The sequence below is a fragment of the Gasterosteus aculeatus genome, chromosome 12 (genome assembly GCF_964276395.1).
Source record: "Gasterosteus aculeatus chromosome 12, fGasAcu3.hap1.1, whole genome shotgun sequence".
Lineage (NCBI taxonomy): Eukaryota > Metazoa > Chordata > Actinopteri > Perciformes > Gasterosteidae > Gasterosteus > Gasterosteus aculeatus.
Window position 1 is genome coordinate 22741586 of NC_135700.1, and position 27012 is coordinate 22768597.

General features: G+C 49.1%; 1 protein-coding gene across 43 annotated transcripts in view; it reads right to left on the minus strand.

Annotated features, from left to right (window-relative positions):
* madd (MAP-kinase activating death domain) overlaps positions 1-27012 on the minus strand; it is a 37960-nt gene that overhangs the window by 7002 nt on the left and 3946 nt on the right. For 2 of the 43 annotated variants that reach the window (XM_078085808.1, XM_078085786.1), the window contains exons 2-34: positions 24807-25021; positions 23592-24212; positions 21286-21589; positions 20045-20176; positions 19616-19729; positions 19452-19532; positions 17455-17511; positions 16408-16580; positions 15791-16026; positions 15563-15719; positions 15186-15289; positions 14898-15103; positions 14484-14740; positions 14095-14237; positions 13674-13772; positions 12562-12579; positions 8544-8652; positions 8257-8443; positions 7735-7885; positions 7290-7496; positions 6007-6057; positions 4535-4638; positions 4358-4441; positions 3929-4087; positions 3719-3833; positions 3114-3176; positions 2605-2725; positions 2407-2512; positions 2187-2297; positions 1982-2089; positions 1727-1891; positions 1571-1643; positions 868-974 (exon numbers count right to left, since the gene is read on the minus strand). In XM_078085808.1, the coding sequence (XP_077941934.1) occupies positions 868-974; positions 1571-1643; positions 1727-1891; positions 1982-2089; positions 2187-2297; positions 2407-2512; positions 2605-2725; positions 3114-3176; positions 3719-3833; positions 3929-4087; positions 4358-4441; positions 4535-4638; positions 6007-6057; positions 7290-7496; positions 7735-7885; positions 8257-8443; positions 8544-8652; positions 12562-12579; positions 13674-13772; positions 14095-14237; positions 14484-14740; positions 14898-15103; positions 15186-15289; positions 15563-15719; positions 15791-16026; positions 16408-16580; positions 17455-17511; positions 19452-19532; positions 19616-19729; positions 20045-20176; positions 21286-21589; positions 23592-24212; positions 24807-24865 (4782 nt within the window). In that variant the 5' untranslated portion in view covers positions 24866-25021. Of the gene's footprint in view, positions 1-867; positions 975-1570; positions 1644-1726; positions 1892-1981; positions 2090-2186; positions 2298-2406; positions 2513-2604; positions 2726-3113; positions 3177-3718; positions 3834-3928; positions 4088-4357; positions 4442-4534; positions 4639-6006; positions 6058-7289; positions 7500-7734; positions 7886-8256; positions 8444-8543; positions 8653-12561; positions 12580-13673; positions 13773-14094; positions 14238-14483; positions 14741-14897; positions 15104-15185; positions 15290-15562; positions 15720-15790; positions 16027-16407; positions 16581-17454; positions 17512-19451; positions 19533-19615; positions 19730-20044; positions 20177-21285; positions 21590-23591; positions 24213-24806; positions 25022-27012 lie in introns of all 43 variants that reach the window. The other 41 variants (XM_078085809.1, XM_078085787.1, XM_078085807.1 and 38 more) reach the window with 33 other exon arrangements.

Sequence of the window (27012 nt, forward strand, 5' to 3'; positions counted from 1 at the left end):
CGAACCAAAAGAAAGAAATAAATGATGAAAGAAGTTGAAAACTTAGTACATAATCGCCCTCTACAAGGTTTTTATTCTGTTGATTTGGGTGAACTGACCCTTTAAAAACGCCTCTATTGAGGGATCGGTTTGAAGATCTCTCCCTGGTGTCGTTGCTTCCGAAGATGCTCGAAACGTACGAAATGTCCGTTAGCTGCCGGATGCTTGCGTGGTCACGCGAATCTACTGAAGCACACTGGACACACAGACGCACACACACACACACACACAGCTGCACACTAACAAACCTGAGGAGAAGAACGAACCAGACTACGACAACACAAGACGATGTTCAAGGGTCCAAACTTAAAATGGGAAAGTTGCTATTGAAATAGCCAATTATTAATGAAAAGTCTTTGCTCAAAGTCGTCCGTCTTACCACCGACGCACAACACACGCGCGCACACACATTAAACACTTTATCTCCTCCCACACAGGTAATCGACAGAGAGGTTTGAGCGCCACAGATGGAACAAATATGAGCGCGCGTGGAGGGATGTGTTAATAAAGTACTGTTTTTTTGGGAAACGCATGCATACAAATGCACACAAACAAAAACAAACAAAAAAAAAAAAGCAAAAGCACAAACAGGAATTCTTCCTCTAGGGGAGAAGAGGGCGGAGTAAAACACGCCAATCAAAACACGCCGCTAGTCCTCGCTAAGAGTTTAGTCGACGAGGAATTCTCTTTTAACCGCGATAGAGGAAGACGTCCCGAGACGAGAGGAGATGAAACGGACGGGATGACTTCAGTTATTCGTACGTAACTCATGCCCGTGTGTGAGATGAGCAGCGTGTCTCTGCCGGGGGGGGACGGGGGGGGTCTTACCTGGCTGTGCATGAATTTCAGGTTGATTCCCTCCAGGGTGACCTGCAGCAGTCCGCCTTCGCCGGTCTTCATGTCCTGGACGGGAAACTCTCCGCCCAGCTCGGGACCTGAGGGACACGACCCCCAGAGTTTAAAAGAGACTGAAGTCCCCCCCCCCCCCACCACCCCCCCCAGCTTAGACAGGCATGAAAACAGGTCAAGGGTGAAAAAGGTGAGAAGGATATTGCCCCTCTAGGGCGGGGGTTTTCAACTGGTTTTGTCCCAGAGATGCGTACCAGGTTGGCAGGTCTGCTTATTGATGGAACGGTGGAGCACTTTACCTTCTGCCTCGTCGGTCCCCTCACCTCAACATCTACCTCCTCAAGAACGCTCGCGTTAGCTAATCGTTTCCCACCGGAGCGTTAGCTAGCTGGCCAACGTCGCGACGTTCTCTCCTGCTGCGTTAAATGACTCAACCCATCAAGCTGTAGCTCACGTTAGCCAAGTCTCCTGGGTAACTTAACTTGGATAGACCAGAAAATATTTAAACCATCACTCACCCTGTTCGCAATTCACTGAATATGAATACCCCCCCCCCCCCCCCAAAAAAAACAACCTCATTGAATCTACACGATTCACGTAGGTCACCTATTTTGGCTTCAAAACGGCGAATTTCGCCGAAAGGTGAGGGATTTTCATGCCCGATTAGAAGAAAATGACCGACCTGGCTTGATGCTCTGCTGTCGGGCTGCGGCGCGCTCCATGCTGTCTTTAACGCAGTAGTAGAGCTCGCGACACTGAGAACGCAGAGAGAAACCGTCACTTCACTGGAACAAACCGCTGCAGACAGAAGCCCCTCCCCCTCCCCTCTTCTCCGGACCTTTTTGGTATAGAACTTGTTGAGCTGCGTCTCCTGGCCGTTGCGTCTCCACAGACACAGCACCTTGGTCTTGGGGCAGTAGGTCATGTTGATGAGCTTCTCGTACCACCAGCGCTCGTAGACGGTGCCGATGTTGCTGCGCAGGACGATGCAGTCGTCGCACACCTGCGACGGGAAAGGCTGCGTCTTGAAACCGCTCGGCCCCTTTTTTTTAAAAAAGGAGCGCCGAGCGGTCGGCGCGGACGCGCTTCGTACCTCCATGAAGAAGATGTCCCCCGTGGTGTCGGTGCCGGCGTGCACGACAAACGTCTGCTTCTTGATGTGGCGGCTGCCGCTGGGCCTGATGGACAGCTCGCGGCCGTTCTGTAAAACAAACGTGCCGCTGGGTAGAAGCGGGGGGGGGGGGGGGGGGGGCAAACGGCAGGCGAGTTGCGCGGCGACGGAGGCGGCAGACGCTCACCAGGTCGGCCAGTTTGTCCAGTGTCTCGTTGATCTCTTGGCTGTACGTGAGGCCGATGTGGGACTTCCCCATCAGGCGCCTCACTTTCTTCTTGATGTCGTTTTTGTTCAACTAATAAAAATAAAAAAAACCCAGAAAGACACAAACGCGCCGAACGTGAGATACCTGCGGGCGAATGGATCAAACGAAGCCGAAGCTGCCGTCAAGCGGGTCTCCGTACTTTCACCATCAGCATGAACGCGATCATGTTGTGCAGCAGCGTCGCCAGGAGTCGGTCCTCGTCGTCCTCGAGGCGCTTGCGGTCGTGTTCGCCCAGAGACAAGTACCTGCGACGGGCAAAAAAGGAAAACGGAGATGGTTGCAGGTTTCTGGAGAAAAAAAAAAAAAAAGTCAGCGAGTGTCTGCAGGCGCGTGGAACCTTTCGATCATCTCCTGCGGCCCCTGGTCCATGCCCATGCCCTCGCGCTCCAACATCACGGCGTCCAGGTAGGCGTCCTCCCAGAACTGCAGCTGGTCCCACAGAGTGGAGCGCTCCTTGCCTGAGCACAGCGCACACACACACTGTCTCAAACACACACACCAACAGGTCTAATCCAGCGTCTCATGTATTTAACTGCTGCGTTTAGTAATCCAGCAGATATCTCAAGTCAATCTGGGCTGAGATTTTTGGGAATGTGTTTTTAAAAAGTTGGAAACTGTTCGACGTGAAATCAAATGAAATGAATGACGACTTTCAGGATGACAAAAATAACGCTCACTTATTAGGAGATCTTCACATATTCACTAGCTGGTCTCAGATCAGAACTATGTCTGAAAAGCCACAAATGATTTGAACCACCGAGCCAGTCTGCATGAACAACGGACACTCGCACACACATGCACAAAACACACAAGAAAAAAGGGCAAAGGCAAGAAGATTCGCCCTACTTAGAGAAAAGGTTTCCATGGCAGCATCTTCTAGTTGATCCCAAACGGAGCTCTTATCGCGGCCTGGAAGAATTTCCCAGGAGGAGCAGCGGGGGGGAGAAGAGGAGCAGCGAGAGCAGGAGGAGGTTAGGGCCGAGAGCTGAGCGGGTTAATGGCAAAAAAAACAAACCCAGAGCAGAGAGAGGAGAGCGAGCGAGCCGGAGGCCAGCGGCAACAAAGCAACCATTTCCTGTGGAGCCTGCGGCTGAGACGCGTGGTGACGACGTCGGGTGTGTTTGGGGAATTTATTCTGGTTTTGAGGATCTGATCGTTTGTCAAATTCTGTTCAAATGACTCCAACCAAACCTCTCGGACGGTGACACACTTTTCACATCTTACTGGTTTGTTAATCCTTTATTTAAACTAACTTTTTTGCACTCGGCTAAATTTCTTTCCTGCGTCAGTTTACGTAACATCACTTCTAGTTCATCAAGCTTCTGGTTTTAGTTTCTTAGTAAAAGTGTTAATGAAAGAGCTCGCACAAGTTTTAAGAAACAGGGAAGAAAAGCCGTGAGAATAAAAGGCCGGCCGCTGGGCGCTGAGCGCGTCGCCGTGGCTCAACGTACCCAGCAGCCCTTCGCAGAGGTAGATCCTCATGCTGATGTCCTCGGCGGGCCGCGCCGGCGCCCCCTTCGCCGGCGCGGCATCTTTGGCGGCCGGCTTCAGGGTGTGGGGCTTCCCCTGCGCAGACAGGACGAGGGTCTCCCGTCAGGCCCGGGGGATCGGTCCGAGCGGGACGCGGGGCGTCAATTCTGGGAGGGCCGACGTTCACTTACGAAAACGGCGCTGGTGGCCGGGTTGGTTTCGATCTCGCTGTCGGAGAGAGTTCCTCTGGACTGCGTCAGGTGGGCGCCGACTCGGCCGCCGAGGCCGTCCCCGGCTGTGCTGCTCAGGTCGCTGTCGGCGCCCAGCGTCTCGCCGGAGCTGTTGCTGATCTGAACGACGAGGGAAGGCGGAGGAGCAACGCTTCAGCTTCAGCGGCTCGTTTTCAGAAATATACGGCAGCGGGGATGAAGTCACATGACGTATTTTAACATAGAAGTGCTTGTTTTTAATGGTCACGTTGTTATTTAATGGTGTGTGTTTGTTTTAGTAAGATTCATGTTTGGTTGCGCAACGTGCACATGAGGACGAAGCGGACCACAGATATCGTCCCTCAGATATTGGGCGGTAAGCGTAGAGGCGGCGAGTTGGCCGCGTCCTACCACTGTGCTGGCCTCCGAGTCCTGGCTGGTGCTTCTCGTCAGGATCGGGGGCTCCGAGCTCGTTACCGACTCGGTGTCGCTCTTCTGCAAACCCAAGAGGAGAGGGGGGAGGGGGGGGGGTGAGGACACATTGGTACACCGAATGGCGTTTCCCCGGCCGAACCCTCCGGAGCAGACCTGGGATCCAGACGTCACGCCGAGGCCGCTGTCGGCACTGATCTGGGATTTCTTCTCCTCGCCGTCGGCCACCGGGGGGCGCTGGTGCTTCGCTCCGTCGGACCCTGAAGGACAGACCGCGACCGTCAGCACCTTCACGTGAGCACCTGCTCGCCTCACCGAGAGTCTCGCCGCGCTCAAAGCCACCGCAGCACAACGACCAGGAGGCTACGGCCGCCTTAAGCGCCGGTTTAAAACCACGGCCAAGCATAAACTGCCTTATTCAGGAGGGGGGGGGACAACAGATTCAGAGCTGTAAGCTAAAATCCACTGAATAAAAGCTCTACTTTAAAGAACACGTTTCATTCAAATGTTGTCACTACTTTCTGTAGTGATCACGGAAAGTGGCAGATGAAGGGTTCAACGGTCACGAGCGCGAGCGCCACCCAACTGGGGAGGAAAATTACAAAACAAAACTGCAAGAGCGCAACATTAATTCCCAAGTCAATAATGCAAATGTTATAACAGAAACAACCATCAGACACAAGAAGCTGGCATGCAGGTGGACTGGTGGACGGAGGAGGAGGCGCTTTAAGGTCCTACGTGGTTATTCATCACCTCGGTGGGTCATTTGATACATACAGATTTGACCAACGGCGTTAAATAAAAGAACTTATGGCGAGCAACTTGAAACTGGGGAAAGAAATAGTTAAAAGTGCAGAAAAAAGGGCTGAGGGGGTCGATTTCTGCTAATCTTGAAGCACGAGAGATCAAGAAAAAGAAAAACATTTCAACCTTAACAAAAACATCATCATCTTACTGATATGTAATTGCAATACGTTTCCTGATATTATTAAACTCCAAACACATTACAATGCTTAAAATGTGAGTATTTAAAGTAAAGCGGTTCACACTTTAACAAATATCACACCTCCAATAGAATTTGGATTAATTGTTCGTCAGAGCCCCGAAACAGAAATCAGTGAACATGTTTAACAACGTATTAAACAACTGAACAACTCACACGTGTGCTAGTTTCTTTAGTATGTTCTGCATCCTTTGGTTTAACAAAGCTGAGATTATAACATAATTAAGTAAAACAAGATCATTTAGTTATGTCTTCTGGAAGAATTATAATAAAAAAAAATGTAAATAGTGGGCCGCTGTCTCAAGTCTGGATCTATCACAACATGAGCTTTATATTAAACGATGGTTTAATAAAGTATGTTAGCCAACATACTGCTACTACTCTGCATTATAACGAATCCAGAATCATGAACCGTGGAAACAAAACAGGAGTAACCTCAATTCAATCCCTGCCTACATTTCATCTGTTACGAGCTCGTACATTTCTATCAGGAGCCTTTTTATTCATTCATGTGCTACGACACTGATGGGTTTGAAGAGGAGGAGAGAACTGGGCGGGAAAAGGTCAACAGCTCAACACCCCAAACTGTTTCCCTTTGTTTTTTCGTGTGTGAAAATTCTCTTACTCTGTGGTTTTTCCATAGCTTTTTGCTTATCCCGGTGCTTGCTCCACAATTCTACCCAAGATGCATTGCAAGCAAGGAGAGAAAGACAGAGAGAGAGTCAGAGAGCTGGTTGAAAAAAAAGGCATGTATGGGAGATGAGCATTGATAAACAAAAACAAAAACAAAGTAAGCACTGAGGATCCGTCATCGCTGAATGGAGGCGTTTTGTAACGTTTGCATGTAGCTGCGCTTCAATCTGGACAAAGTGAAAACCCGAGTTGGATCTACAGTGTGCGACAGCTGCCAAGCGAACATCACAACACGCCCGGTGCCCCCAGAGACCCCCCCCCCCCCCCCCCCCCCGAGTGCTGGAGAGCCACACAGCGACGTAGGGATGAGCCGCGGCTCCCAATCGCAGCGACTGCTTTTGTCTGGCTCCCCAGAGCGGAAAGAGGGGGGCGAGAGAGCGGGCCGGTAAAGAGGCGTGGGATGGCGGGTGGAGGGAGGGAGGGGGTCTGACAGGCCGACTAGTGAAATGGAGCAGTTGCAGAAGGCGGGATGCAAGTCTCACAGCAAACTGTAGAATTGAAGGTGCAACTTGATCTAACGGGAGAGACGGGGTTGCGGGTGGGAGAGGTGTCGGGGGAGGTGAGGGGGGGGGACTCAAAGTGTCCACAGTAAACAGACCCAGAATCATTCTCAGGGAACCAAGTGATTATTAAGGATTATTAAGTCAGTTGGTTTGATCAATTGAAAATTGTGGGGGAACTGGGACTGTTTACTGGGGAGCGTTGATTCCGCCCCCCCCATGCTGAGAGCAGACGGCCATTTTTCCTCTAGCCCGCCTCACAGAAACCTGCAGTAAAGGCACAAGGCGAGCAGCGGTTTACCGACGCGCACACCTCTGGCTTCTCCCAAACGAAAAGACATGCATTCAAGGTGCTGAGAGCTGAAGTCCAGAGGGGAGGCAAACAGGGGCAACAGATGTTTAAGGGAGGGGGGGCAAACACACTCAGTCCGGGCTGGAAAACAGGGGAATATTCCACACACTTTATATATATCGTAAACAGGGACAAATTCAACATTTAAATTCTCGTTTTCAAATAGGATTTCCGACACAAGGTAGCGTATTAATATAGCATTTCAGCTCCAAGTGTGTGGAATATCCTGTAGGGTTCCGTCAGGGACGAGGGACCTTTCTTTTGGGGGGGGAGGGGCTAATATAAAGGTTGATGAGCTCGTTGGGAGACGGGGGGAGATCTCACAGTGCACATGCAACCGGGGGGCCGGAGTGGTGTACACACCGATCGAGGCAATAAAGTTCTCCTCGTTCAGACTCCGCGTGTCAAAGTGGCGTGCGGCGCCGCGGCCCGTGGCGTGGTGCGGCACCTGCAGGTGGGGAACGTTCAGGAGGCCTCGAGTCCCGGCGGCGTCCACGTGCACAGAAGGACTCTCTTTGCTCCCCGGGCTGCCGGCACTTTCTGTGGGGCTTCGCTTGCGTTTTTCCGGGTCTACTGATTTACCAACGTGACGGGGAGGGCGGGGCCACAGACGAAGAGAGTTAAAGATATGAGGAGGTTTCAACGGGGAGAAGATGAAGACAAAGAAGGAAATAATTATGCAATCACAGTTAATGTTTACGTTGCAAACCAGACAGCACAGGGCCCGCAGAAGACAAGCTGAGAGACGTTTAGTTTTCCGCTTTGCAGCCATAACGCAGAGCACGTCACCTGCGTGTGGGTGTCGTACCTTTGGTCTGATAGTGGGTGCGTGCGATTTCCATGAGGCTGAAGACACTGGCCATTCCTCCGAGGCCCGCGTTGGTGTAAGAGTGCTCCAGACTGGACACGGTGCACTTCAAGATGTCCAGCATGCCTTTGTACACCTTCCTGCTCACCTCCTGAGAACAAAACGCCGTCAACGAGACAACTAGAGGCTTCCTCAGTGGACTTTTAAGATAAAGTCACATCCCTGTTGGTCGTAACGATCAGGTGACCTGCAGCTGCAAAATGTCCCAAGATCTACAGGCCATCATTCTCATAACCAATAATTGTTTTACTTTTATATTCACAGAGCCAAACATCTAATATGGGAGGATTCTTGTCACAGGCGACATAGTGAATATATTTGACAATTACTAAAACAAGCCACTTGAATTAAAGGGATGTTGTATATTTATAGTTGTTATTATATTTATTATCCAACATGGGGTTTTCTTCTGGCTTTGGTGTTAATGTTGTGTACTTCCTGGCTCCAGGAGAGGCGTCTCACCACATCGCGTATGATCTCCTGTCTGGCGTCCTCCTCCGACTGGATGGCTCGGTTCAGCTTGCTCAGCACGAAGACGCGCAGCTGCTCGTTCTCCAGCAGGCGGCGCACTTTTTTCATGTTGAGCCAGCCGACCCCCTGACCGTCCAGGACGCTCTGCACCACTTCCTTCAGGAACTGCTGGTTCTCGCTGAATGGGTGCGAAGGGAGGGGACGGGATGAGGTGGAGGACAGGGGGACAAATAAGCCCCCCCCCCGATCTTCCCCCTGCGGAAGGTTGGACCGGTTACCTGGTGTTGTTGACTCGGCCCTGAGGAGAAGGAGATTCCCTCTTCACTGTCGGACTGTGCTTGATTACCGAGGACTTCTGGTCCACGAGGGCTCGAGGTGCACGAGCGCCTGGAACAACAACAGCGTCAAACAATGAGGTTCCTGAGAAGGACCACAAACAACAGCTAGGCAGAAGGTCACTCAGGAGGAGAGAGCTGGACACACACACAAGCCCCCCGGGAACGGAATCAACTCTACAAAAAGACCTCGTGATTGTTTACTAAACAGTCTACTTCGCTGTGTGTGGAGGACGGACACATCTGGACTCTACTAAAGGTCACTTACTGCAGAACAGACACATTAACGGGAGCTATTATTACAACAAAGGAGGTGAAGGACAAACGGTGCACGCGCAAACACACAGAGGAGCCCAAACGCTGCTCTTGGTGTTGGCGTCACACATTAGCCGCACAGATACGTGAGGTCAGAGGAAGGGTATCGTGTGCGGCGACTCTATCAGGGACATCGTGCGTGAAAGAAAACTAAGGGATGGCGGGGGCGAAATGAGCTGCGCCCCGACGCCACAAGGTGACTCCTTTTAACTAGACTGCTGCAACGCCGTGTGACGCCCGGCCTCTGGGAGTCGTTTCAGAATCATATCATTATATCCGGGTTAAGGAGGCTCAACACATTTGTGCGAGTCTATTGTTGTTGTTTTTTAACTCACTCAATTGGCTCAAGTAAACACATGTGAGAATTGAGTCCAAACCCCTGCAGCGCGTAATGGAGCCGTTTAGTAATGAGCGTCATATCTAGACTAATCCTTTCTTTATTCATTTAACCTTTAAAAAAACCAAAAGGAATTCCTGATTTGATATTTTTGTATCTTTCTATTTAAAGCAACGGAGCCTGTATTTGTCAACTCACACTACACGTTCTAAATCGGCTTACGTTCATGATCAGAGTCCATTACTTTAATGACTCTTATTTAGACGGCAAACCGAGAGAGGCAGCGTTCATCGTTTCATGTCCACTATATGTTTTTTTAAAAAGACAATCATGAAGCAACAGAAAGCTGGAAGATGCAGATAACACGAGGACTGTTCTGCAGAAACGCGTGTCAGCGTTGAATGCAGCAACAAGTTAATTTAAGTTAGTTAGCCCGGCGCTGCACAAACACGAAGGAGTAAGAGGAGCTCACACTTCCTCCTTCCAGTGACTGATTCCGTTTGTGAGGCATGAAAGGACGGGGGGAGGAGCCTCCGTCCCCCGCGCAGGGGACACAAAGGCATTCTGGTGGGACGTCTGTCATTACAGGCGGCTCTATCGTCACTTTTGGCTGACAGCGGGGATCCATTGTTTATTATTATGGCTGTCATGGCGACAAGAGATAAGGGTTTTATTCCCAAAACCAATAAAACAAAAGGCTTTTTTCCCCGCATGTTTCCGTCTGGAAGCCAATAAAGAAGTGAGAACAAATCAAAAAGTGATTGCAACAGAAGCGGCACAAACCAAACGGTTCTGCAGGGGGAGGCTTATGGATGAAGTGAACGAATACGGCCAAACGTAACTCAGGATAAGTGAAAAGGTTTACATCAATATTCTTTGATGGTCGGCCTGAAGCTTTAAACTTTAATTGGAAGAGCATGTGGTGTTATTAATGGAGGACACTTTGAGGCTGCAGCCCTTTTTAAATGATGCTCAGCCTCAGGGGTCAAGTGATTTGTCGACGCGGAGTAAGAAGGCAGAGATCGTAGCGAAGCCGATCTGAAATCTGGACCAGCGGGAAAAAAAAAAAACTTGGACTGCAGGTGAGCCTGCAAAAGTCAAAATTGGAAATGGTGACCATAAATCCCTCAGTAAGTCAGTGAGTGTCATTCATAAGTCATAAGTCATGATCTCTGAGACGCTGGCAGCACCACAGAGGACCAGGAGCAGAGGAAACGCTGGTGTGCTGCCGTGGCGGAGGACGCCTGGATGCTCTCGGCTCTTGCGGACGCATTGCTGGTCTGCTCCCGTGTTTAAGCCCCTTGCGTGCCGACTGACTCATTTACAGGTTTTCATGAATCCTTCCTGCAGCCCTGTGTGTGTGTGTGTGTGTGTGTGTGTGTGTGTGTGTGTGTGTGCGTCTGATAGCTCTGTAGTTATTGTTGCTGCATTGTGTCATCTGACTGATTCTGTTGATTAGTAAAAGTTATCCATACATCCAAAAAAGAAAACTCAATAATATGACACATCCAGAGACATAATTAACTTCCTGAGACAAACCCCACAGTAAAAGTGAGAGGACATTTTGTAATGTTTCAGAATTAGGGAAATAACACCGGAAATTCAAAATAGTTCAATAAAGAACCATATTTAAAATCAACTTGTGAAATAGTCTCGCCATTGTTATGTTTCAGTACGACAAACACAAAATCGCCCACATCAGGCCTCCTCAGGAGGCCCGTGTTTGTCATCCAAACCCCTTTAATGTCCACACAACCAAAACTCACTCACCGTGTGGAGACAAAAACCTAGAGAACCACGCCGAGCAAAAAGCCCGAAGAGCGTTAATAAAGATTCTGCGTCATTTTACCGTCGTCACTGCTCATTGTGTGCAGCACGATCACAGCGGGCTCAACCCCGTTTGTACGCGTGAGGGACAAGAAAAACAAGGAGAAACAATGCATGCTGGGAGATTGTCTCCGCTCATCGAGTTCTTATGCTGCACCTCAACATCCTGCACGCCGCCCCGTGCTTCCTTCGCCTCCCTGTGGTGATCACTCGCTGCAGGTATTGTGCTACCTGTTCCTGTGACTGCTGAGGTCACATCCTGCTTTATATTTATTTAGTTTAAAAGTCCTTTGAATCTTTCCTGTGATAAAACCAGCTCAATACATAAACTAACATACACAGTGAGATGGGGGGGACACTCACTATAAAATGGCGGCAGGGTGAATGTGTCACTTTGATGAAACACGGGGTGACTGAGATGAGGGAAGACCGAGGGGGATGCTGGGAGATGTAGTTGACTGGCTGAGAGACGCATGCGCCTCACTCAGTTAAAAACAAAAGAGGGGCAGAACCCACCTTCTCCGCTGCCCGGGCCAGCCTCTGAAATTATCTCCATTAGAGAATTTAACCCAAATACTGCACACAAAACCCAGAATTAGTGGCACAAAAAGAGGTGGACAGAGAGAGAGAGAGAGAGAGAGAGAGAGGGACACTGAACGTCCCGCAACGCAGACTCAACACGGGGACGACTCACAGTCACATAGAAAATAAAAATAAAAAGGGAGGACAGAAAAGAGAAAACGTGACTGTGACGTATCAGCGTTGGATAAGAGGCCGAGTGTTGATTATAAAATGAAACATCAGTACAGGACGCGGGGTCGCCACAGCGGCGGCCATTTTTACGCGTTCCGTTGCCATGGCAACCGTTGCAGCAGGCTAAAGCTAAACCAGAGCGTTTTCAAGCTAGGCTAGTTAGCTTAAACCTAACCAGCACTACCGTCCCTGTCGCTAACTAGACACAAAGATCGATATCTGTCCTTCTGCTCAACATACCGCTAAAGCAAAGGTTGTATTTGTTACTTTAGAGTTTGGCGATGGCGTCAGGCAGGAATCTGTTCTTTAGCACAACGAAAGAGAACCGTGACACACAGTTGAGTAGAGAACCTGAGAAAGTCACCGCTTCTTGCTTGAATTAGGGAGGGAAGGAAACACCACAAGCAAGCAAGTTAAAAGACACGAGTCGCGAGGTGGGAAACACGTCCCGCCACTGAGAGGCCGCTGTGTGAAGGTCATTCGGACACAAATAAGGCCACACGTGAACATTAATTAGCCAAAACATTTGCAGTGGCGAAATAAATCTTTCAAATACTTTTGTGTTTGTATTAGAAAGACTCCCACTGACGCACACAGAGAGCGGAATGAAAGGAACGGAAGGGGAAGACGTGGACACCGTAAGGTGCATCTTCTATCCTATACTTAGAAACACGGTGTAAGAGAAGTCACTTCAAAAGATAAAAACTAATCACAGCACACATGACGTACCCGGGCTGTCAGGGTCATCTGAACGACAAAGACAAAAACACATCATTCTCAAACAGGGCAGAACATTTTCCATGGCAGCTATTCCGCTGTGGGTGGAGCTATTGAGTTAGATTAACATGCTTCACCTCGTTTCTCTCTCATTTAAAGTGAAAATCCAGCCGAGAGAGAAGTTCTGTTGGCACCTTAAACCCTTCACCCGCTCTCAAAAATAAAAAATCATATATATTAACCAGTTTAACTAATTCTTCTCTTTGATAAAACGCTATGCCAGTTGGATTTATCTTGTTGTGTCTGGTTTCCATTGATGCATGACCGCAATTTATCTGAAGTGTCAACATCCGAGTCCTTATTATAACCATAAATCCTGCAGTTGTTTGGGATTTCTTACCCGCTCATTCTTTCTGTTCGCTTGGAAAAAGATTTAAAACGACCTCCGCACATTTATCTGCTTCCAAGTGCTACGAGTGTGCACAGCAGGGCCAACGCTTGAACACATTCTACACTCAGAATAAATTAACCCCAAATCAAGTCTGCTTTTCGGTGGATTTTCCCCATTAATCTTGAGAGAAAAACGGTTTCTCAACTTCAATATTCTCCTTTAAAATAGTGCCACGTCAGTTTGGCAATCCATCGGGAACAAAGTCAAGCTAAGAAAAACACACAAACCTGCTTCCTCCATTTCCTCCTCAATATCAATATTGAAATATTCTTTTACCCCCAAAACGTAATTTAAAAAAATAATTGAAAACAAAAAGAGAAAAGAACAGAAAAATGAATTAAATAACACTTAAGTTGAGAAAAATAAATATTCATATTTATTTATTTATACTGAATAAAAAACTTATATTTCAGTCATTAAGACAAGTATAAATGAATGCTTTCCTTTAATATATAAAATTATATGTGTATTCATATATTTATGGCCACTGCATGAAAAAACATGAAGCATGTCATACAAAAAACGTAAATAGTGACTATTTTAATGATTCTAATCCTCACACTCTTTAAACTCTCCCCAGTGTTCTTTAACAGAACGTTTCTCCTCACCTCTGAAAACCCACTAAAGAAGAATATGTCAGAAAAAAAAACGGATGAGAAAGCGGTCGGTTTACCTTTCAGACTGGGGAACGGCGTTTTCTCCCTCGCGGCCTTGTTGGGAAGCGCCAGGTTGGACAGACTGAAGCTGGTGCCGTGGTTCTTGTAGAGATTGCCTGCAGCGGTGGAGTCCGAAAAAAGAGGAATACCATTTAAAAGCAATCTTAAAAGCACTAGAATTAACATTATTCAAGGTGTTTATGTCAGGGAGGGAGGCGTGGGGGAGTAGACGGTCCTCTGGAGGCTGAACTCTGAGCTGTTCGCCCCTCAATTATCCAGATTCCCCCGCGGAGAACCTCACAACACAGAAGCTGCAGACGACTTTACTTTGCCTGCTGCGACGGGCGCCGCTTGTTTTTCCGACCGCGGAGAGCTCGCCCAAGCTTCCGCGTTTAATAACAAGCGGGGGAAAAAAGAAGACATTTGAAACATCCTCACTGGCAAACGACATGAGTCCTCCGAATCCGTCGTTGTTGCTGCTGTTGGAGATGGTGGAGTTCGGCGAGCTGTTGCGGGAGTCGCCCTCCCCGTCGGACTCTCCCGGTAGCCTCAGGCTGGAGGGACGCAGAGGCCGCTGTGCCCTGAGGAGACGACCAAAAAGACCTCACCGCGCGTGCCGAAGACACCACGACACACGGACACACGGACACACGCACACTTTATGGGAAAAGACTCAGGCATTCACCGCCACAGATTCAAAAGACCACCATGAACGGAGGGAGTCGCGGTAACATGCTTTTCACGGGGAGAACATTGCATGGTCGGTCAGAGAGCCCATTTGAATGATGGTGCTGCATTCATTCAAGCGATGAACAAGCTTAACACACTTGTTGCCATTGAGGTTCTGGTTGAATCGAGGGGTGTATGACTCCACTTGCTCTTCTGCATCGGGGTCATCCTCTGAGGGGAAGCCATACTGAGGCTCAAAGTACGGGTTGTCGTACTCTTGCTTTTTGTTGGCGGGGCCCGCCACGCCGCCGCCGTCGGCCGCGGGTCTGAGGACGGGCGGGCCGCCCGATCCGGAGACCGGGACCTGCAGCGCGGCACCTGCTGGTGCTTCGATTTCAGGTGCTTCCCCGTGCTCCTGGGAGAAAACAAGATACGAGCATTTAGACCGATGGCAATTGTGGACAATTACAAATGTTGCTCTTTTGTAGTGTATTACTTTGCACAGATAAACTGACTAAATTAGCCATCGAGACATCAAATATTCAGCCTCTACGACAGAAGAGATCACCCGCCTGGTTGACCCCCTGGATGACCGTGCTGGGACTGGAGCTCGCGGTCGTGCTGGAGCTCGAGCGAAGAGGTTGCGCGTCGGAGGGGTCGGCGGGCAAGTCCCCACCCGGCGGACCCTCGGAGACTCCGCCGGCCCCGAAGTCGTGGAGGTGTTGAAACTCCACCTCGCTGGCGTCTCCCAGTGCGGCGTGAGTGGGCGGGTCCAAGCCTGCGGCGTTGAGGTTCACACGTTAAAAAAAAAAGAAGGCGGGAGGTGTGAATGCGGCGGACGCGGCGGAGCGGCGACTCACTCGGCGTGTCGCCCTGGATGTCGCCGTGGATCATCTCGCTCACGAGGTCTCCGAGGGAGGAGTAGGACGAGCTGGAGTCGTCGTACGCGTCGCTGTCACTGCCGCTGCAACAGATGCACAGTAATCAGACGTGACCGTCACCGATAAAATCACTAGAAACATTTTACAAAGACGGACAATTCGTTTTTAATTCAGCTAAAAACAAGCGGTCTTAAAATGTTCTACGTTTAAGTACATTTTGAAGCCATCTTTCTTTGTTTGAAGGCCATAAACTATATGCAGTGCAGCTTTTCGCCTTTCCCGCGTTTTTGTCAGGACATTGTTTTAAAAAGGAGCAGCCGGCTGAGCTCCCATAAAGTGTGTCACCATGGCTTCACCTGTCCGTGGGGTCCGACTCGTTGCCCTCGTCCTCCAGGGGACCAGCCATGGCTTCCACCAGCTGGGAGCTTCCATCGTACACTCGGTAGACCACCGGCTGTAACTGGTGCGCGTACCACTTGGGCTTGTCTCCGATCAAGGAGGGGTCGAAGACGTCTGAAACAGAGGCGGGCGGTGAGCAACGTTTGAAGTGGCTTCGAGCGAAGCCCCTTGGAGGTGACGCTTACTGTTGTGTATCCTCTGGAAGGCGAGGTTGGAGGGATTCAGGGCCCACTCGCCATAGAACTCCACGGCCTGCGTGTGAGACAGTTTATCCGCAAAGCAGGAGCGCCGCGGCCGAGACGCCAGGAAGGAGGTGCACTGGAAGGCCACCACGGGCCGGGGGAAGAGGCGCAGGGTGCGCGTGTGCATCTGGAACCCCTGGAGAACGTTCGGGGAGTTGAAGAAGCGCACCATGGCCACCCTGGAAAAGAAAGTTAGTTGTATGAGGAATTACTCGATGAGAAGTTAGAAAATACGATCATTATTTTCATTAACATCGGTTGATTATTACGTCTCTTCATGACAGGGTCCATTTTTCTCCCTGAGACATACGATGTAATAATAATAATTATTAGGTGAGACGAATGTTCTGTTATTGTAAAGATTCATTTTTAGATTTTTTATATCAGTAAGGAACACAGGTGGGGAGATAATTAGAGTAAATGTGGACGTGAATGTGTTATTTCAAACAATTTCTCAATAGAGAAATTTTAACCTCTGTATGTATCAGAAGAATGAGCTTTAGAAGTACCGAGGTAACTCGATTCCGTTTAGACAACAGACGGGAACATTCATAGCTTGCCTGGTGGCCACGTCCACAGAGTCGACGTCATTGCCGTAAATGAGCGGGTTGAACTCCGTGGAGGACGGCGAGGCCTTCTCTCGGCCCGGCGGGAGCAGCGGCAGCTCGTGACCTTCGTGGAACTTCTCCAGGTTCAGGATGGGCTGGGTGTTCAGACTCATGCTGGCCAAGGCCTGCAGCAGGTGACACGGACACACGTTAGCAACACAGCAGGGGATCATTGGAAGACAAAAAAAAAAAAAAACACAACACACGGACCACGCCCACGGTCGGCATCAACATTTAGTTAAAATATCAATTGCTACACTTATATGGGACGTCTTGGAAATATTTGCCCTCTCTTTTGAGGGGGAATTTGTTTACCACCTGCAGCGGCAGGTACTTCTACATTCAAATATATATAAAGAAAGAACCCTTGTGGACTCAACATGAGGCAAGAGTCTGTGACAACCGGCAGGTTAAAAGTCACTTTTTTGTGGCCGTGGCCGAAGCTTTAAATATAACTTTAAAGCTATATTCGGGACAGCCCTGCAGACTACCGCGATGGGGACTCATGGGCCCGATTTGTCTCGACTCTTTCCCCCCCAACCAGCGGCTGTGGGGCGAGATCGGTGCATGTTGATGCCTCTGGTGGGCGTGTCACTTCTGCGAGGGAGGGAGTCAGTGTGCACGGTTCGCTCTGAGGGGGAAACTGCTGCAGACTCGAGAGTCAAACGTTTAGCTCAGCACCATGGAAGGTTTAGTCGCTGGGGTCAGGGCGAATGTTAAAACTGAAGAGTGGTTAGCTTCATCAGGTCTCCTTATGGTTACGAAGAACACTCGCTGATGCCAAGATAGCTGCAACGCACATTCAGTCACATTCAGTCATGCTCAAGCCAGAGCGAAGCAGTGCGTTAGAAAACAAACCAAAAAACGGTCCGCAGCGATGGCGCCGTTTACTCAAGTCTCTATTAGGGGACAACTTGGTCACAAGCAAACAATATAAGGTGAGAGAGAAGGTTTCCGTGCAGCGGCATCACACATTCCACGGGAGGAGAAACGAGTAACCTTATTTTCAGAGGAGAAGATCTGCTTTTGGGTGATCACGGTCAACCTAACCAGACACTAGGAGGGGGGGATAAGAGAGACGCGAGGAGAGTCACGTGAAGGGATGACAACTCGCAAGTGACACAGGAACAGCACGTGACGGGAAGCTCGCGGCCTTTTCCCTTTCCTTCCTTAGTCTCCTTTCAGCAGCCGTCTGTCTGAATAAGGATCATTATGTGGACGCCCAAACAGATCAAACTCGCTGAGGACATTAATTTGGTTTTATAGGCTTTGTCCCCGGAGAGACGCGTCTCGCCGGCTCATGATTTGTATTATTCATTTTCTGGAGAAAGGAGATAAGGAAAGATACATTTGTGTTTGTTTGTAGAAGTGATGGACGGCCAGTGAGAGCAGATGGAAAGAGGAAGACCAGAGCAGAAAGAGGAATACCAGGAAAGAAGAGATGTGGGATTTTTTTGAAATGCTTCACATGAAAGACAGCGAGGAACACAGACGTGACCGAACACCAGACTTCACCGACAGAAAGAAAGAAACACTGAGAGACACATGGAGGCGTCCATGGTGACCAACTGGGACAAAACCAGTGGTAACAATGGAGTGGTGATGACACGGTACGAAAACAGCAGATCTTTTCAGAGACATAGATAAAATACTTGCACAATAAAAGCACCTGCAGCAAAATAAAAGCCTCAATAAAAACAAAGTACTACTGCTGAGAAACAAAAAAAGAAGCCACAACTTAAATAACAATCACCGTTTTTTGGTCAAAGCAAAATAAATTTGTCGCTCGTTAGGACCAATTTATTTTGTATCCAGTGCAAATATTCACACATGAGCAACATTCTGCTTTTGGCATCACAGTCTTCAGATAATCGCTCAAACCGTGTTCAGCAACATTTTCACAGATATCCATATTGTTGATATGCTTCTCATTTCCAAATATGCAACAGCTGAGGCTTTGCACACTCCTACACACCAGCTTCTCAGTCACACGCCCGCACACATGGGAGAGAGCTGCTAGCACACACACACACACACACACACACACACACACACAACAAACCGGCTCTGATTCAAGGCATTTAGAACTCAGAACTATCTGTATGCAAAGATGGTGTCAAATAAAAAAAAGTCTAGACATCCAAACTCTCCCTTCAATAGTTAGAATAGCAAAAAAAACAACAACCGCAAAATCATTATCATTAAATATTGATGCTCATTTTGTCCCTGTGTTGGTTAAATATAAATATATAAAGGTTTCCTCTGATGACACGCGGTGAATCCTTGATGCTGCGCGTTATGATGCTGTGTGAGTCTGGAGGTCCTGATCAGACGGCTGCTGCAGCCTTTTTTTCTGACCGATCGTGAAGCGTGTTGCTCGCTGCTTTCGGAAGCAGTACTACGATCTGGAGTCATACATTTAAAACTGAGCTAAAAAGGTCTGTGTCAAGTGGCCTTTTTAGAAATAGGCTCTGATCAGGACTCTACTTCCAATGCATCCAGGTTCCCCCATGGAAAGATGAATTGGGAAATCTGATCAACAGGCAAACGTAAGAGCAGTGCTCCTCTGAATCAGACCCAGGTTCTGCTGTTGTGTTAGGTAATCGGGTTAGAGGGGTAAGTTAGTTACTAGCAGCATCACTAAAAGGTTTAGCTTGGGTGGTGGGGGCCTAGGATCTGATTTTACCTCCAACAGCTATAGAGCATGCAAAGAAAACAGGAAACAAAAGGGGAGAGAAAACATTTGTTTTACGTTAGTGCACCACAAATCATTTCAAATGCTCTCACTCTCATCTAGAATACATACAACTGCGTTGAAGAAGGAAGCCCCTACTCTTCACACTGCTGAAAGAAGAAGTTTTACATTTATATGAGCAATCAGTTGACGGCATTGAAGCGGTCGGAGCAGCGCCCGGGTTCATACGTTCTCTTCTCGGCACTGGAGCAAATAACACTGATCAGCATGGAAGAGGGACGACTCAAACCACAAGCACTACCTGCTTCAGGTGCTTCTTCAGCTCGCCCGCTTCGGGCTCCGGAAGAGGTGGTAGAATCTCTGCATTGGTTGGCGCTATGACCTGCAGGCAGAAAAATAAGAAAAGCATAAGAAGAACATGCGTGTGTTGCGTATGTGAAAAAGGAACACGGTCGGCGCGTTGACCTTGCTGCTGTCGAGGTCCACCAGCCACAAGTCGTCTGGCATTTTGAAATCAGCTTTGTAGAGGAAGAAGCTGGCTGGTACGCCGATGATGTAAGGGGTGGGGGCGAGGAGGAGCTGTGCGGAGGAAAACGTACCAGTCACTCACAACTTCGTGCAACAGCGACTAAGTCCCGCCTTCAAAAGTGCAGAGCAGCAGGAACTGGTTCTTACTGGTTGGAAGGAGATTTTTTTTTTTTCTCTAAATGTTTTGTTTCCACATAAAAACGTGAGAAGCAAAATCAGCACAGTAGATCAGAAAATCATCAACTAGCGTTAGCACCTCTATGCAGCTACTAAAGCTGTACAAGATACAATCATTAAAATACAAATGGAGCATGTGTGGTAACGGTGAAAATCAAGAATATCAAGAAATGTGTCCGGAAGTATCACCTGCTCGGCAGAGGCCATGCAGGTGGGGAGTAAGGGGATGACGGGGAACATGTACTCCAGAGGGTAGATCATGGCAACAAAGGCCATGACGCTCATAGACAACGCATTGTAATCTCTGGACTGAAGAATGACCTGAGGAAAACAAAAGAAACACTTCTTTAAACAGACACCCGGATACCTCGTGGTCGGCTTTCTTTCATTGGATATATAACAGCAACATTAAAAACTGAGCTTATATAAAAATGTATTTGTACACTCAGCAGCATATGTGAAGTGCTTCAAAAAGGAAGTCACTCTAAAAGCTTCCAGGCGGCACTTTAGTTCGGCCAGACTGAATTTAAGATGAATTCACCTTGAGAAAAAAAAAAAATGCCCAAATGGATGAATACAAGATGGCAGCATTTCATGCAGAAATGCATTCGCGGTGGTCGACCCCATTTTCAATCTGAATTTCAAGCTGGTGACATTTTCCACGGGGGGCCGTCATTAGATGGAAGAACATTGCATTTGGGTCAGGGAACATCCATTCAGGTAGATGGCCCAGATACATTCTGTATTTGAGAACCACGGAGAAAGAAAGGAGGCAGATGCATTGTGCAGGATGGAACCAGCAGTTTGGTCTCGGGAACGGTTGCAAATGAGGCTGTGCATCGATGTCACAGTAAACCAATAGCAACCACAGAACACTACACGCCAACAGCCACACGGGGATTTGAGTTACATCCCAGACACAAGAACGGTCTTTCCCCTTCAGTTGCACGGTGTCTTTTTTTTTCCTCCCTTTCATTTGTACCCATCATGCTTTGTCTGCCCTGCAGTGAAGCTTCACTGCGGGCGAATCAAACAGAAAACGTCTGATGAAGGTCACTCTGGGTATTTCTCAGGGTGGGTCTTCGAACGAGTTTATCTGAGGACATGAACCCTCGGGGAGAAACCACTGACCAATCGCAACACCTTTCTCCTTGAGACGATCAGGGGAGTCATTAATAAAACCACACTGGGGTTTTCTTGCGGCAGAAGGCGACGTCACATCTCCTCCTGGCAATAATGAAGAGCGAAGCGACGGGAATCGTCAGGCCTCTTGAACTGCTCATCGGTTCCGTACGAATAATCTTTCTTGAGCAGCAATTCAAAAAGTTCCAAAATCAATAAATATATTTGCACCTTAGCAATTAACAAAGCTCTAAATCATTAGCCAATGAATAACCTTCTCTCTGCAGGGGTGTTGGGGGGGTCCGTACCTTGTGCTCTAGCAGGATGCAGCTGAGGACCTGGAGACAGGCGTCCACGCCCAGCAGCTCCAGGGGCAGGTGCAGGGGGAAGTCCACCATGGAGAAGCGGGAGTTGTCCGGCAGGGCGAAGGTGAGTGCCCGTTTGAGCTCGTGGGGCAGAACCTCCACGTCCACGCGTCTCTGCCCGGCCACCGGCACCGGGGAGCGGAGCAACCGGTACACCCAGGACTCGATCTCCCGCAGGTCGGCCAGCAGCTGGCTGCTCTTCTCTTCCACCGACAGCACGCCGGTGAACACGCGCCACATGGTGTCCCTGCAAGGGCGGAGACAGAAACAAAAAGATACTGAATGCAAAATGATGTAAAGGAGAGAGAAGGAACGTGGACATCAAATATGAGAAGGCGATTTAGTTCAAGACTAATATTTTCAGAAATAGCTGCAGAGGCTTGAAACATGTCATAAAGCATGAATAAACAAATTTTACTTTTGGTGTACTATGAAATTAGATTTTTAAGATAAGAAAAACTAACGTGCAGGATATTTTAAGCTCAACAAGTAACATGAATTGATGGACAACCGTCATTACTAGAATTTTAAAACTGATGAAACAACGAAGCCATCAATATAACGAGCAAATGAGGATTAAAAACACCAAAATATTGGTGCAAACCCTCCATTCCACACACCCACACAGTGTCATTACACCCGCTCTGGAGTGTGTGTGTGTGTGTGTGTGTGTGTCGTAAGGAGCGAGATGAATCATTATCCCTCCCACCAACTGCAGCTGCTACCCAAAGGCAGCCAGAGACCTCAATCTGTCAGAGCCTCCGCAGCATAGAGGGCGCTCATTGCCACTTCTCAACCCGCCGCGTTTTCCGAACAGCCCTTTTTTTCCTCCAGGCCGCCGGAGAAGATGGATCGGCCGAAGCGTTTTCCCAGGGGAGAAGAAATAAGCTGTGCGTTATCACGAGAATCCCTCATAGTGACGAGGGGACGGTTTGGAGGACTGTGGGGGGGGAAACACAGTCCCGCCTGAGCCAGTGGGAGGCGACGGCCCAGTTAACACGCTGCCACTCCAACATTGCAATCGATTCGGTTACCAAGGACAACCGAGAGCACACTGCAAATACTGCCGCATCATAACAACGTACGGCCTGGGATGTTTTCCACAGATTGAACCAGATAACAATCAAATGCAGCTTGTTGGCTAAAAAGAAAAAAAACTCATTACAAAATGATAAATTATTCTTTTAAAAGCTGTGTGTGAACCACGCTGCTCCGACATTGTTTATTTCAACGCATCCAATTTAACCAAACAGGCGCATGACTGAAAAGCAGCTCAATCAAAACTCTTGCGTATCCGGCTGAAATTAACAAAACAAAAACAACATTTAAAACTGTTTTGGTACCTGAACTCAACAGACAGCCGAGGGTGAAATATTGTTTGCTCTGATGTCAAACGTCTTACACGCACTCTGGGTATTTTGTTTGCCTTTATTTATCATGGGAGGTGGAGTGAGATAGCATAAAGCGTCCTGTAAAAACATGACAGAGGCTGCAGATGGCCTGCAGGACTGCACAGAGCCAAAAACAAAAGCCCCGGTATCAATGGTGCAACACAAACATACAGATAGCAGGTGGACAATGGGAGAAGCAGTCGACGGCTGTTTAGCTTTGGAACAGTACAACCAAGTGAAAAGGATTGTAATGGGTTTCATGAATAACTTGATGATGCCTCTTAACAGCTTAAGGATAATGAAGACAGATTATCAAGCAGGAGTCGTTTTCCTGCATTCTGAAGCATGCGATTTAATCTTTTCTTAAACACACAGTATTGCATGTACAGATTTAAAAAAGGGGTAAATTTTGTACACGCAAGACTTTCTGCCCCCGGCCCTCTAGAGGCCTTTGAGGTAACTGCAGTCCACAAGAAAAAATTCCAAGGAGTCATAATCAAGTATCTGCTAGCGTGGAAGTTTAGGCTATGGTTTCATTAAAGGAAAAAGGTTTGCTGCATGGCTCCTGCCGGACGATGAGTTGACATTTGGCCTGCAGCAGTGCCAAAAGCAATAAGCGTTCCTTATCTGGCCAGCGCGACTGTCAATGTTTTCACAGCAACCAGCCAGATGGGGCCTTTTTAAGCAGACTGTTTGCTATAACAGACTGTCTACCATACATGAATATTACACAAAAACACATATCTTTATGTGCAAATAAATGACACACAGGAAAAAAAAATACAACAATAAAAGAAAAAAGGAAAAGTGACAAAAAGGATCAGCGTGCGTGGGTGAAGATGCAATGTGGCTCCTCACCTCTGGGTGGCGCGGGGGAGCCCGGCTCGCTGAGTTAGCCTCTGGCTGCAGCAGTCCACCAGCCTCTTCAGGATGTACAAGCACTCCCTGAAGGTGGAGATGAAGGGGTAGTGGCTGATTATGCACAGCGAGGTGAGCGTGCTGTTGCGGTTCCTGGCCGCCACCTTGGCGGCGCTCCGCCTGTGCTGCGGCGACTTGCCGGCGGCCGGCGGCCCGCCCTCTTCTCCGGAGGCGGGGCCGGCCGCCGACTCGCCGCTGTTTGCCGGCGACGGCCCGGAGGCGGGGCCTCCGCCGCTGCCGTCCGACCAGTCGCTGTTGGTCTCGGCGGCCTGCGCCGCGTGGCCGCTCTTGTCCCCGCGGGCACGGTGGTGCCCGCGCTGGAAAGAGCGGTAGAAGTTGACGCAGATTCCGTAGCGGGTTATCCCCGAGTCCTTGTCCGTCAGCGTGAAGACGAAGGAGGAGTCGTCGCGGAGGCTGACCCGTCGCTGCCGTATGCTTAGGCAGCCCTCCGGCTGGCAGAAGAACACCACGTCGGGTGGGAGCGGGAAGTCGTGGTGGTCCTCCAGCGGGTAGCGGCGGAGGAGCTGAGGCGTCTGGGCCACACTGTCACTGCTCGGTTGCCTGCGGGGGAGATTGAGGAAGGAAGATGAGGAAAAACCCACGTTTTAGGTACTTGGTTCCATTGCGTCTTTGCTAAGCCCCGCCCCCATCATGAAACTCTTGTTAAAGCTACCATGAAGCCCACACGCATCTCCTGCGGCGTGTTACACAACGTTTAACCACGACGAACATCGGCCGCTATCGATGGCCGTCGATGGAGCAGAGCGTGACAGTTGGCTGATGCTACGCTGTGATTGGCCGGCCTGCACTCCGGTCAATTCGGTTTTAACATCTCACATCTGCCACGTCTGCGAATCCATTACCGCTCGAGCGTAAAAAAAACGGTTTTGAATTTGATTTGATCATTAGAGAGATAAGAGAAGCGTTTCGTGAAGAGGGTAATTTGATCAGTTGACAGGACGACGCAGACGCACAGCAACGCTGACATTTCCTGTAAGCAGGACAATTAAAGGCAACGCGTTCTGCTCAGTTCACCGGCAATGTCCAGCATCTAGATATGACATATATTTACTCAATAAGCATCACCAAACATTGTTTCTCAAAGCTCAGCACCTCCTGACGAATGAATTGACCAGAACTGGAGGAGCTTCTCACCTGGCGCCGACCACCACCAAGTAGTCCAGAAGACGGGGGCACATTTTCTTTTTCTCCATCTTGGACCGATCGCGTCCCGCACGTCACAGCGTCCAGGATTTGTGTTCCCTGTTGAGTCAGCGCTGCTTTCTCATCACAAGCAGGAGAGTTCAGGTGTGAAGTTGAAGAGCAGCGGCTTGATTGTCATTGTGATGAAATCAAAAAAGGAGTCAAACCTGTAACACAAGACAACGAGGAACGACTTAACTCAACTTCATCAACGGCAGCTACAACAATCGAGCGTTAAAACAGAAAGAAAAAGTGAACCGATATCCGCTTGGTGAATGGATATGAGACGTCTGCGCGGGTCAGATCACACGCCGGACCACCGGGAGGCGGGAGGATCGGGGGGGGCGCGTGCACCGTGAAAACAAGTGTCGGTTTCTCTGTAGCTACTCGTCTTAAAAAGGGATAAAGGCGTCTCAGTAGAGGCTCAGTGAGATGTAAGCAGCTGAGGGGCCTGGGTGGAATAATCCCCCCCCTTCATGAACTATGGCCATAAATCCTACCTAAGGTACCTGCAGCCCCTCTACAGACGGCCCCCCGCCACCACGGAGCTCCAGTCTCCATCGACTCAGACGCGAAAGACGGTCATCTCCATACATTGTTACAGGGGCGAGATGGAGAGATTAGAACAGTAAAAGTTTAACACCTAAGTCCCTGTGAAAGAGAAGCTGGAGCTTCTATGTTGTCAATCATGAGAAAGATTTGGGGAAACAACAATAGTTGCAGCTGATTGGTGGGCCGCCGTAGGTCTGATGCAATGAGGTAATCCGTCATTAGTCGCAGCGGGGGAAGCGGCCACGTCCATGCTGCCAAAATGAGGTCACGCCTTCAGGAACCGGAGAACTTTGAGGATGTGGTGTTTGGTGCGAGGAGAAAAAAAAAGGAAAGGAAAAGAGCCTTGTAGATGTTTCCTTGTTGCCCTTTGACCTCGGCTGAGGTCCAGGGCTCCACGCAGCTGATCATCATTGCTATTGGTTGAAACTCAACTTCGTTTTTTTTATAGGAAATACAGATGATTGGTTATATGTTGTTGTTTTTTTAATCCATCCATCCATCCATCCATCTTCAAACCGCTTATCCTGCACACAGGGTCGCACGGGGTCGCACGGGGTCGCACGGGGTCGCACGCGGGGGGCTGGATTCTATCCCAGCCAACTTCGGGCGAGAGACGGGGTTCACCCTGGACTAGTCATCAGCCAATTGCAGGGCTACACAGAGACAAACAACCATTCACACACCTATACGGGCCATTTAGAGTCACCAACCAACCTGATCCCCCCCCGAGCAGGTCTTTGGAAGCCGCGGACACGGGGAGAACATGCAGACTCCACACAGAAAGGCCGCTGGGCCGAGTGGAACCCAGGACCTTCTTGCCGTGAGGCGACAGTGCTGACCACCACGCCGTGGATGTGATCTAAAAAGGAGTTTTTCCACTTCCCCGACCAAAGTGATGACACCATCAAAACCAGTTCTTTTGCCCCTTCGATGACAGCACGATACCAGCTGAGCAGACTGTTCTTTAGTCAAACAAAGCTGCAACCAACCACCCGAACGTGCCGTCCATGTGATGGAAATGCACTATTTGCACGCTTTGCGTCACAGGTATTTAATGCGCGGCAGCAACGCGAGATGTTAGCGATGTGCACCAGGGTCTTGCCGCCCCCCCGCTCCCCCCCGAGAATGCCGACTCTCACTCTTCATGCTCCGTATTCCTGGTAGCTAAACACTGTGTCTCTTATCACATATTTGACTCCATGGTCAGTTTCACAGACACCCGACAGCGGCCACATTAGCAACATTAAACCACGTGTGACTAGCTACAGGATCTACTTTGTGTCACGCCACAGCCAACGGCCTTTTTACCTACGCCACCTTTTACCAACGGCACAGTCACGAACTCCACCCTGGAACGCAAACACTGTCCCCAGAGCAGCGCCCCACAGAGGGTTGTTATCCCTCCACTGATAAGCTAATGGATGCAAAATGTAAACGGCGGTTGTGCATTCCGATAGAAAGAGGAAGTGGAGCATGTGTGCGCTGTCCGCGATCCTGGGAATTTCACCACTGTGGGACTAACAAAAAGGAATATCTTGTTTATTCTATTAAAAGAAGAAAATGTGAATTCTGCGCATTCATTTTGGGGAATTCATTCAAATCAAAA